We start from the raw sequence: 12,904 nt of genomic DNA, 5'->3' as shown, positions 1-12,904 counted from the left end.
TGTGTGGTCTCATAAAAATAAGCACCTTATGTTGCAGTGATTGCTTGTATCTAACATGTGTTTTCTACTCTATTTCATGAAAAACCCCAAAGTGTAAAAGAAAACAGGAGTATCTGGTCTTCAATTCTGGATAATTGGAAATGGACATTAATTTTTAACCCTTTCATGGCATGGGGCTGGGGGATTGCTTTTCTCTGCTTACATAAGCCCAGCCCAATCAGACCTCAGAAGAAAGACAGCTGTGCATCTCTACCACAAAAACTTACTCTGAAGGCCACACATCATAAAAATAGTAGAAGATAATAATAATACAGACAAGCCATGCTCCATTGGGTTATTGTTTGAGAGATATTTCCTTACCTAAATGAAAAACAAATGATCATGGGTAGGCAAAAAAAAAAGCAGCAGGATCAGGGATGACTTCCAACTTTCTGCTGGCTTCCCCATTGCGAGTGCTCATGGGAGGCTAACTAGGACATCAGAAATTCTTCCCTTCCCTTCCATCTTTCTTTCTCCCCTCCTTCCCTCATCTCTTAAAAATGGGGAAGACAGAGAAAAATATCAAGAACAAAAGCAGAAAGATTGTTGCTTTTTCTCCAGCCTTGAAGGTTTTGAAGTAGAAATGAGATGAATGACTATTTCTTAACTATCGACGCTGTCTTTCTGCAGCCGATTTACAGTAGCTTCTGGTTATTAATGCAATTATTTAGATTATTCAGGATCTTGCTTCAAAACCTCCGCTACTTTGAATCAGTATAGTATTTTAAAAATCTAAAGATGTTTGTAACCAGCCTTTGACACAATCTGTTTGAATTTTAATCTGAAAATACTGTATGCGTTCTCCTGTTGCTGTGCCTGCAATACCTATGGCAGGTGGCATCTAGCAGAGAAAAGGCTACGTTAAAACTAAATCTAAAAACAATATGTCATAACTGCCTTTATGTCAAGATACTGTGATACCAAATTCTTTGGAATGAATCAAACTCACTGTTCTTTGACCAAATAATAAGTTACTTCAAGTCTTCAAAGCTTTTTTTTAGCGTACTCTGCACATCCTATCGTCATTCCTCTGTTGCTTACGTAGTCTAACCACTTATCCAAGTATCCACTTCTCCTTCTTCTCCAATTCTGTGAATATTACTTATTCATAGAAGAAACTTAGGAAAGTGAGCTATCTAGAGTTGCAATACTAAATAACGAAGTTGGCAGATATAGGAGGTTGATAATCTTGATCCTGACTGGGTCTCTTTCATTGAAAACTAGATAGTATGTCTTAGTCAGTTTCACTTTCTTTCCTCAGATCCAAAACCACAATTTTTGGAATTTAGATGGGTATCTGATCCCAATAATTTGGTGGGGGATACTGCCCCAAAATGTAAGGGACACCTTTCTATAAGTTAGTCTATAGTTTTCGTTGTAGTGGAGTAATGACAGAAGATAATAATTTTTACATAAATTTACATAAATTCCATACATGTTGAGTAGCTCTTGTAAACTGGTCATAAAAACAGTTAATAAAAAGAACAGATACTGAAAGTAGCATCATCCCAGCTCCTCAAGCCAGAAAAACAGCAATATTTTACCTGCTTCCTAAATTCTACAAATACGGGGCCTTCTGGACATATGAACCACCACAGAAAAAGTCTACCTTTTGAGGCCTTCTTCCTTAAATGTGTCCCAGATCATCATTTATGACTGAGCACAGAGGCAGGCTGACTCTGCTGGCAAAGACAATCCCGCAGGTGGCCAAGCAGGCTTCATAGGTCAAACTAACTGTCAGCCAGTAGAGTGATGAACATTCGTTCCCAAACTCTACTCGGTTCAGATAATAATTTGTTCCTAATAATTAAAACAATACTTGGGCCTGGGCCTTTTTTAAATTAAAACCATGTGCCATTTGAGGCACCTAATTCATCTTGGAGCTATGGCTTTGGTTAGTACTCAAAAACACTCCACAGTTCTATAATAGTGTAAACATAACACTTAATAAATCACTTCTGTAATACTAATACTATCAAGAAAACAGCATGATCACGTTCACGAAGTCACCAGGAGTTACTTGTAAGAAACTTGGTTCCCTTCAGATATCTGGATATTGTAGCAGAGCCTTCCCTACTGGCCTTCTCCAGATCTTTAGGGGGCTTTAGGTCTTCTGTTATAAATATAGAAAATTTTCAATTTTGGCTTCATTGAAAAGGGCAATGGTTCAAGGTAGATTACATCATAAATCTCATCTGAAGCTATCATTCAGGTATGGCACAGAGGTGGGTTACGACTGGTATGCCCTGGTACGGGCGTACTGGTGCCTACTGGGAGCACCAGATACCGTTCTGGTAGGGTGCTCTGGGTGCCTGCGCTCCTTACCGGTATTGGAGGTTTTTTGGGCTTCTACGCACACGCACAGAGCATACGGCGCCTGCACAACGCTCCCTCGAGCAGCTGGAGCGTCGCAGAGGCATCGCAGAACGTTGTGGGTGGTAAGTACTCATATGCACACTGTGTGTATGTGCATGCGTGCTGCACACATTCATGTGGTGGATGCCCTGCCCCGTTGTACTGTACCAGTTGCAACGTGATCTGGAATCCACCACTGGTATGGCACCTCCCTCTCTCCAGATATACTGTAGAAATCACTGTGAGGAATGAAAATCTACTCTGGTTAGTCTGAATTTAGAGCATGCAAGCCATTGTTTAAGGGATCTTGGTTTGTAACATCCACTCCAAAGTGAAGTCCAAGTGGAAGGAAGGAAAGAAGGAAGGAAACAGTTGGGGTGATGTTGGAGTAGAAGGGAAAGAGGAGGAACAGAGTATCTGTGCTCCTGTGCCATGCAGGGCAGGTAGGGTAATTCCTCCATTTGCTCCATAGCATTAAACAAGTACAAGATACTGAGCCTGCTTCAGTTTAACTCAGTGGCAGCTGTGGGACTGAGACAAGGCACAAATTATAGACTTTGGATTGGAACTAACATGCTTTCAATTCCAAAGGGGTCAATGTGTGTGTCCACTTGTATGCAGGCTTTCTTAGAAAGCTTTGCAAATGAAAAGGAAAGAAATCTCCCAGTTGATGGATTAATATGAAAGACAAAAGTCTGCTAATGCTATAGCATTACTTTATAGTACGGGTGTCAAACTCGACGTATCTCAATGTTTTGTTTTGTTTTGCCTTTGCGGAGCTGGAGTGGGCATGGCCTGTGCGTGATGCATCCAGCCTGCGGAGGCAGTTTGACATCCTTACTTTATAGTCTATCTCCATCAACTTTTAAAAGGACATAGGTCACAGACATTTTAAAGCTATCATTCCCAAACCATGCCTTTGCCCAAACGTTTCAGCCATCTAAGCCTCAACTGTTAATGATCTAAATTGGTTTTACCAGTTTTTGGGAGGTTTGGGGCTAAGAAAGTGCCAGTGAGTTTTTCTTGGCATATTTTGTGCCTTGTGCGGAAAAAAAGAAATAAATAAAAACCTTTTCAGAAAGTACAAAGTGCTTGATAGTGCATAACTTCAATCAACCAACCAGTCTTATAGAGGAGAAGAGACTTTCAGGATAAATCTGTAATTCTCAGACAACACATTTTATTTCCTAAATTTAGGAAAGTGAGGTTTAAAGACTACACCAAGTTAGCTAGAATGGAAGACCGCAGCCAATATATTTGGGTGCGTATGGATAGATGAATTTATTAGCTATACTGACCATTAATAAGTGGAATTAGTGAATCTTTCCAACCAATATAACTTTACGGGAAATTTACTGGCATTAAAAATTGATACATCAAAACAGAAAGGGGGAGGTGTGATGGTTTAGAAAAGATTATTTTCTTTTTGACTGGAGTAAAAACCACATTTCTAGGATGAAGCCTGAAATATAAGGGAGAATTGGTTGGCTTTGTTTCTAATCCTATAGAACAGCATTCTATTTTGTTCAACAATTTTGATATTCTGACTATCATGTATGGGCTACAAGGCTATTTGGGCAACTATATTGCACTGTGCTTGAAGGTTGGTAAAGAAATCCTAAGTGTAAACAGCTTGGACTGGAAGGCATTGATTTAGTTATTGGAGCCTTAAAGGCTATTGTCCCAAAGATAAAGTGAAATTTGTTGAAAATTTCTGAATCTTTTTCCTGTCTACTTGCATCAGTCCTGACTAGAAAGTAACATTTCTTTACAACAGCCTTTCTTTTGTTAGAACTGTCAATTCCTAGTCAATTTGGCTAATGCCCAGGAATTTTAGAAAGTAACAGACACTATATCAGCAGGTTAGGGAAGACTAATTAAATGGAGCTTTTTGGAACATTGATAAGTATGCCTCCATAAGTTGGCCAGAAGTTTAGGTATATAATATATACAGATAATTTTTAAATTATAATAATTTATTTTGAGCTCTTGGTGCCCTTGGAGCTAATAATTTCTTTCAAAACCCATAGATTGGCTGGCCAAGATTATGCAGTTATTTGCTGTATTAAGAATGCCCCTGTTCTGGAAATGCTTGGCACTGTAAATGAATTAAATCAAATATTTTGTGAAAATCTTTACCCAATATTTCTCTAATACCTCCACAATTATGACACCTATGACACACATTAGATTTAACTGAGGTTTTGTCTAGCAAAAACACAAAATATGAGTATAATTTATAATGTACATTTGAACTGAACCATATATAATTTATATCTAGCCATATAAATCAGTGCTTAAAGGTGCCATACTGTTTACAGTTTATAGTCCAAGCAAATAAGTATAAGTTTAAAGGTGCATGTAGGTCTAGAGACAGATAAACCTATCAGTATGTATGTATCTATGAGGCCCTCACTTTATTGGCTATGGAAAAACAGTGGCATTGCCTACAGAAGTTATGTGTTGTTCAGCTGCCTTAACCTGGGAGACAGTAATGTGTTGATCTGGTCATGATACTCTAGCATTTGAATATGGGCTGATTGTCTTTCTATTTTCTGACTCTCAATCTCCCTTTTTAACAACAACTTTCTAAAGTGCAAATATTGGGAAATTATTTATACATATTCATATGCTACTTATACACACGGACACAGACAGACACAGACAGACAGGCGTGTGCGCGCGTGCACACACACACACACACACACACACACACACACACTTCCTGTTTCTGCTCATCCATCCCCACCTGGGACATGAAGCATACTGCTACTATTAAGGGCTTCAACACCAGTTTCAACTATTCCTGTGGAGCTTCTCAGTTTCCCAGCTCATGTAAACTTTGATGACTGTTTCACCACCTCTGCAATTTGTATTCAGCGGATCAGTAGGGAGCCGAAAACATCCACAACTGCCAAATTGCAGGGGAGTTCAGAAAAATCTCATTCGTGTCTCCCTAGCCATGAAAGCTCATTGCAGCACCGAAGAGAATTACAAAAATATAGTTGGGCTAGCAATCCCACTTGAATATTACTTATGCTATGAAATGTCAGAAAATAATGGTTATCTTTTCTATCTATTACTATATATATTGTTCTGTCCCATTACCCCTCCCCACATTTTCTAATTAAAATTAATTTTCTGGTTTTTTATTTAATTTACATGCACTCACATAATTTCTTCCTCTTGCCTGATGTGCAGAAATACCTTTTTTATGTGGGTTTATGTTTAAAGCCTTAATTCTCATAGTCACTACTTGTTTTGTGTTATTGTCACGTGAAGAAATATGGCAAGATTCTTCCAAAATTACACCTATTTTTGAAGCTTTATACCGTGATAGTGATCTTAGGAAAATCCAGCAGAAGTCAATAGGAATGAGTTGTGATTGGGCATTTATGATCGAAAGACACTTCTCTGCCTTTAGTAATTCAACAGCCAACTTTTTACACTTTGTTTTCTTCTCATTTTTTCTGTCTTTTTCCAAAAAATGACTATAGATGATAATTTTATACGGTTTTCATGGAGTGATTTTTCGCATTCTTCCTTGCATCATTTTCCAAAGAAAGGGGTTTTCTTTAGTTGTAAAGTGACTGCTTTTCAATAGGCAGCACTCTTCAGACCCGTCCAGTGGAGTTTGATCTTTTAAAATCCCTCAAGACAACTCATTCCATCTTCAAACTCTACGTGAGCAGCATGGGATCAGTTCACCATTGTCTGCTTTCTCTCTTTCTACGCTATTTTTCCTTTTTCCTCTGGGTGCTTGCTTGGAATTGGTATGGCCTTATAGAGCAAGAGTTTGGTTGAAGCGTTATTTGCAATCCTCTCCGCACATGGAATCATGAATCATTCCATTGGCTTTAGAATCTAAGCTGTTAATAGGCTAAAAAAAGGTTTTCTTTTTTTTTCTTCTGTTTTTGCATTATAGTTAAGCATGAATATATATTTAATATATTACACTGCTTGGACTGCTGCCATAGCAATCCTAAATCTTGTTGCACTGTAAAATAGCTTGCCTTTCTTATACTCTCCCCACCTCAAGGTTTATTTTTGAAAGCTTTCGTCCCATTGCCCACCCACCCCCTAGTATCCCTCAGTTCGTATAATATTTTTAAAAGTCACCCACTTTTTTTTAAAATAGATATTGCCACATTCTTAAATTCATGCATCACTGCATTGCTATTGCACATGGTGTGTATAGAGTAACCGTTTATCTTGCCTTCGTCACACTCATTTACCCCGTTGGAACTGTGCATACGAACCCCTCCCGCTCATGGCTTGTGGACATCTTCCCTTCGGACAATCTTGTAGATGATCCAGTAAAAAATGTTGAAGATGAGGAAAGCCATGGGGAAGGCAATCCGCGAGACCTTGTCTATTTTCTTGGCTCGCTGGAGGAAAAGCTTGCGCATCTCATCGGGAGATTTGGAAGGGGGCGGCGCTGGGTTGGTGGTATTGTTGTTGTTGGCTCCTTTGACTGAGATGCCGTCCTTGGCTTGCAGGCAGGCGGGTCCCATCCCGTAGGCGGAAAAATTGAACCGGCCCTCTCCAGTGTCGTCCTCCTGAAATATATTAAACATAGGGCTCTACTTAAAAATAAGACATAGGCAGTGCACCCTGGCTATAAGGCTCGCTGTCAAGAACTGAGGACATGCATCAATGCTTTGGTTGTGAAGGACAACCCTTCCTCGGAGAGATCAGCCTTATAGATGGGTGCAGTTGAATGCACAGAGGCAAAGCAGGGGATCCATTTGGCGCATGAATCCTTCTATTTCCTTAACCGGATATCCCCTGTTTTGCTTCTGCCCCTCCTCCCCCATCCAGACCTTCTTTACGTTTGGCTCGCCCAGAAGGAGGGGGCTCCATGGAACTCTTCTAGTCAAAGTCATCCCATCAACACTGCTACAGAGTTGCATGGACTTTTCGCAGGAAGGCTCATTGTTTAAAAGATATCCATATGAGGGATTAGTTTAACAGTGAAACCGTAGTCCCTCCCTTCACAGGATGTTCTTGGGGTTTCTTTTTCCACATTGCTTTCTACAAACCTAAAATGGGGCAAGGCACTTTTAGAGCAGCTAGCAAATGGGCTTAACTTTTTGAAGCTAGTGTCTTATCATGCATGGAAGCAGGGCTGGGATTTGAACTTTTCCTTGTTTTTTTTTTTGTGGGGGGGTTCATAGGTGGGCACTCCTTTATTTTTTCCAGAATGGTATTCAAACTGATCTGCCTGGGAAATCCAGGAAAATGGAAAGAGATAAAGGAAGAAGATGACTAGCATCAAGGTGGATGAACCCAATGACAGAGGCAATTGGTATACTATTAGAAGAGCTGGAGGGCCAGGCTGGGGAGAGAAAATCTATTTTTGTCATCAAGAGTTGACACTGACTTGACAGCCCCTAATCAACCAAGAATATTTTAGTTGTTCCATCACCTTTTAAATTCATATTTGCCACCTCAAAACAACAAGAAACTAGGCCACTGGTTTTGAGTAATGTTCCCAGTTGGCTGTGGACATTCTCAATCTTTGAAAATGTTTTGCATCTCATCTAAGAAGCTTCAGTTCCAGACTGAAGAAGCTTTTTGGATGGGAAGTGAAATATTTTCAAAGTTTTCAATTTTGAACAGAAGGTTCTTGGATGAGAAAGAAAATGTTTTCAAAGAAAAAACAAATAAAGGAAGTCCAGTTGCCTTTTGGAACAGCACCTTTGAGATATCTTCCCAATTGACATTCAGATGCATATTTAGAGGGAATCTGGGGACTACAAATGGTGCTCTCTAGGCTTCCAAGCCTTAAGTCACTGAATTGTATTCAGAGGAGTTCTGTAAGGACCTATGTGTGAAGGAAGGTGGAGATACCTCACTAAATACTGATTCAAGGAAAAAAAAACCTAATAATTCCTAGGCTGTCAGCAGAGATGGGTTCCTACCGGTTCGGACTGGTTCGGCAACGACCCAGGTTGGCCATGCCCTCAAACCGGTTCCCTGGTTGCTGCCATGGCAGCCATCTTTTTTTGAGTTCTGTGCATGCGCAGAGCAATTTCCATTGAACTGCACATGCACACGCAGCGCACATTCAGCGTAGCCATGAGCGAACTAGCAGTAATGCCAGCTGAAACCCATCCCTGGCTGTCAGGTATAGGAGAATAAACATGTAAATACAACTAGACAGAAGCTGGGAGTGAGTAAGAGAGACTGGACTTAGTCCAAACAATAAGGTCAATTCTGGACCATTCAAGGTTTTAATGAAGTACAGATCATGAGAACATAAGAGGAGATACTTGTTAGGCAGTAATTTAGTTCTTTTCTTCCTTTTAGCATTGATTTTCTTGAGTATTACAATTATTTGTGGATTCCTGCAATTTTTGCAGATTGCAAAAGAGACTCAAGAATAAAGAATTATTTTTGTTTCACAGGTAGAGTTGCTGGGAAGAAACTATTTGCTAAATCAAAAGAAAAAAAATGCCCAGTGGGTTTGAGTTGGGCACTGGAAGGATGCTTAATAAAGAATACTGAACAACTCCAGCAATTCTTGCCTTAGATATAAGCTTCGTGTGTGTGTGTGTGTGTGTGTGTGTGTGTGTATGTGTGTGTGTGTGTTCAAATTGCAATAACTACATGTTGTAATATATGCATATCAATATTCCTGGATGAAATACAATTTTTCCAAATTGTAACTCTAGAGTATTTCAGAATAAAAAGTGTTCTTATTTTTTTTATTTCTCACGGACATTAATTACTTCTTCATGTGGACTTTACTTCTGAGTGGTACAGCCAGATTTTTATATACGGCTCTTTTCAAGCTTTTCTTTGTAGAATATCTTTTAAGAATGTCCCCATTTTTCATATTGCATACAATGGATGAGTTGTACAATCACACGTTTAAAGCAAGGATGTATGAATGTTGTTGAGAGAGCACATTGGTACCTTGGACAAATAATGCCGTATGAAGCTTTGAATAATTTAGCATTAGCTGCAAGGCATGGGGCTTACCTGAAGAAAACTTGTCAGTTGTCTCAGAAGCAGATAGCATTATGAGTTCCTAACAATATCTTGTGGGCTTCCAGTTCCTTCTGGTGCTAGCTCATACCAATTCTCTCCTGTAGGAAGTTAAAACCCACTCCTCTACTAGGAAATGAAATATTTTGGGAACTATTAAAAGGGCAGAATATTTCCTCTAAAAGGGAGGCAGAAACTCAGCTCTCCCTCCCCCTTCGTCAATGAGTTATTAAGGCCTGGGTCAATCTATTCTACATAGCAAAGATGGGATTAACCTTCTACCCACCCATGGCATCTTGGATTGCATCAGCCAGCAGGACAAACAGCCCTGGGTCTCAGCACAGCCTACAGAGTTGCCCTGCACTACAGCCTGAGAGTCTCACCACCAATCAGAATGCATTTCTTACACAGGAATAGGAAGCTCTGGGGTGGGGCCCAACAGATGGCATAAAACCAGGGTATTCTCAGAATCTCGTCCTTTTTTCTTCTTCACCCAACATCTTGAAGCATGTGATCACCTTTTCCCCAGGAACCTCAAACCATGTGGTCCACCATTAAAACCATCTTTCTAAGCGGCCTCCATGTTTCCAGTGTCTTTTCCCCACTTGGAACTGAACCCAGAAGGACATGTCTTCTAACACACCCTTTACACAGCTTCACATCAACACAATGCAAGGAACCTTGGCTGATATTTTCATTCATTTATTTCAACTGGCAAATGTCTGAAAGATGGGATTCAAAGTGCTATCTGAGACATGTTCAAGTACTGCGACATGAACTGGTTTGGAAATTTCCCAAATTTCAAAAAGCAATTTGTTATCCAATAACAAATGTTAAGATTTTGCGCCTGTCCCCCATTGGGTGATACAAAACCTTTTCCAAAAGGTTCTCTTGGACATCTAATATTTTTGCTGCTTTTCAAGGTCTTGTTTCCGTTATATTGGAAGAATATGTTATCAGTGTTATCAGTAACATTTTCTACCATTGTTTTGTATTCTCCCTAACTCTGTTGGTTAATCATAATGGAACTGAACCTCCAAATACTGAGGAAAAGAAATAACAATTTTTAATATACTTTAATATTTAAAGTATTATTTCATGTTTCTAGGAATGCTTTTATTGTTCTACTATTTCTCTTCTTAGGGAACTGGTGGAAAATGAGAAACTGAGTAAAAGAAAAATCATAGCAGGAGCCCTGTCCTCATGAACTAATATTCTACACAATTCTAGGAAACTTCTAAGTACTTTAATAACTCTGAGGTATTTCCTTTGAACTATTTCCATGCCAGGATAATATGTGTCCTCAATCAAGTATAGAGTAAAAGGAAGTCAGGAGTTCATCCAACTATTATTTCTTCAATTTTGTTATCAATCTAGGAAAAAAAATATTCCAATTTATTAAACGGCCCTATTTAGATTACAGTGACACAGAAGAATGTGGGTTATCAAATTATGAAGTGACTTTTGCCATTTTAATTTATGAGGGAGATGAAGTGGTGAAAATTATCTCCTACTGAAAAAAAATGAACTGGGGAGTTAAAGAAAGGGAGGGGAGGGGACTTGGCACTTCCTGCCCTTCACACCATTTAAAATAAAACAAAATCCTCTGCTTTTGCCAGCAGGGGGCAGTGACACAAAAGAAGTAATGTACGTTCCCTGTTGGATGGAAATCTGCATTTTAACTGCACCAGAGCCAGAGCTCCTAAACTTGTCACTGGCTTGACAAGGATGAACTCAAGGATGGGACAGTCTCAGTGGGGAATTTATCACTACAATAGCAGTAGACTTATATACCGCTTCATAGGCCTTTCAGGCCTCTCTAAGCGGTTTACAGAGAGTCAGCATATTGCCCCCAACAATCTGGGTCCTCATTTTACCCACCTCGGAAGGATGGAAGGCTGAGTCAACCCTGAGCCGGTGAGATTTGAACCGCTGACCTGCTGATCTAGCAGTAGCCTGCAGTGCTGCATTTAACCACTGCGCCACCTTGGCTCTTGCCGCGCCACCTTGGCTCTTACAAACCACTGTAACAAGTAATTTACCCCTCAACTTTCTAAGCTCCACTTGTGATGTTCTGCAAAGGAAATAAAATCATCCGGTGGTCCATTCGGTGACTTCTTGCCTGTTTTTCCACTGCCAGCATTTAAGCTGATTCAAGACAGATCACTTTTTCGGTGGAGCAGCAGTGACTTGGCCCTGACAGCCTCCGCTAATAAGCTTTTGTTAATAGTCTGCTAGAGAGCCTATATGTTTCTCCAGGATTAGCCTGGCCAGAAAGTTCCTAAAAATAAAAAGGGAGAAGACTTCAATGTATTGTTAAATATTAGAGGTTTTTAATGGAACCGTAATTGTCCATTGTAAGAATCCCTCTTGGAAGTTCCTGAACTTGTTGTGCCATCATTCTTTTTGCTGGTTGTAAAAACTTGTTTGGGGTGGTTAATAAAGATGTTGTCCTAATATGAATTTGAAAGTTGGATATTGAATTATGCAGGATGGAGCGGATTGCAGATCATCAACCCGGCTTTCTAATCACGTGAGTCACATCACTCCCAGATGTGGTCATTGTTATATACAGATGGGCGTTCCATGAATATAACTTGGCCAGAAGAAGACTTTATTGCAGTCCTTTACACAACCTTAGTTATACAATAGCAGAGTTGGAAGGGACCTTGGAGGTCTTCTAGTCCAACCCCCTGCCTAGGCAGGAAACCCTATACCGTTTCAGAAAAATGGCTATCCAGCATCTTCTTAAAGACTCCCAGTGTTGGGGCATTCACAACTTCGGGAGGCAAGTTGTTTCACTGATTAATTGCTCTAACTGTCAAGAAATTTCTCCTTAGTTCTAAGTTGCTTCTCTCCTTGATTAGTTTCTACCTATTGCTTCTTGTTCTACCCTCAGGTGCCTTGGAGAATAGTTTGACTCCTTCTTCTTTGTGGCAACCCCTGACATATTGGAACACTGCTATCATGTCTCCCCTAGTCCTTCTTTTCATTAAACTAGACATGCACAGTTCCTGCAACCGTTCTTCATATGTTTTAATCTCCAGACCCCTAATCATCTTTGTTGCTCTTCTCTGCACTCTTTCCAGAGTCTCCACATCTTTTCTACATCGTGGCGACCAAAACTGGATGCAATATTCCAAGTGTGGCCTCAGGCAGATAGGATTTTTATGTTTAAATTTATCTTCATGAATTGCCTTTCTCCGCAAACAGTGTGACTCACAGTTTCAAAGAGCACCCATTTTGTGTATGCCTGTGTTATTGTCTAGCACCGTGATGGCGAACCTATGGCACGCATGCCAGAGGTGGCACGCAGAACCCTTTCTGTAGGCACGTGTGCCGTCACCAGCTGCTCTTCTGGATTCCATTGCGGGCATGTGCACCAGCCAGCTGGTCTTTGCGCCAGAACCCAGAAGAGAGAAGCTGCCCGGCGCGCATGTGCATGATGGAACCTGAAAGAGCAGCTGGCCACCTGCTCTCTTCCAGGTTCCGGCCCTCTGGCGCACACACACACACA

The 12,904-nt window shown here is 40.3% G+C and overlaps 1 protein-coding gene across 2 annotated transcripts in view; it reads right to left on the bottom strand.

The window, feature by feature from the left end:
* Positions 1-3,159: 3,159 nt before the first annotated feature.
* GLRA1 (glycine receptor alpha 1) overlaps positions 3,160-12,904 on the bottom strand; it is an 84,241-nt gene continuing 74,496 nt past the window's right edge. The window contains exon 9 of one of the 2 annotated variants that reach the window (XM_087709423.1): positions 3,160-6,977. In XM_087709423.1, the coding sequence (XP_087565549.1) occupies positions 6,663-6,977 (315 nt within the window). In that variant the 3' untranslated portion in view covers positions 3,160-6,662. The remainder of the gene's footprint in view (positions 6,978-12,904) is intronic. The other variant, XM_014067913.2, reaches the window with a different exon arrangement.

Source organism: Thamnophis sirtalis, unplaced genomic scaffold (assembly GCF_051295495.1).
Source record: "Thamnophis sirtalis isolate CommonGarterSnake01/CBP01778 unplaced genomic scaffold, rThaSir2_p1.2 scaffold_3, whole genome shotgun sequence".
Classification (NCBI taxonomy): Eukaryota; Metazoa; Chordata; class Lepidosauria; order Squamata; family Natricidae; genus Thamnophis; species Thamnophis sirtalis.
Note: the sequence above shows the minus strand (reverse complement) of the source record. Positions and strands in the feature narration are given on the sequence as shown.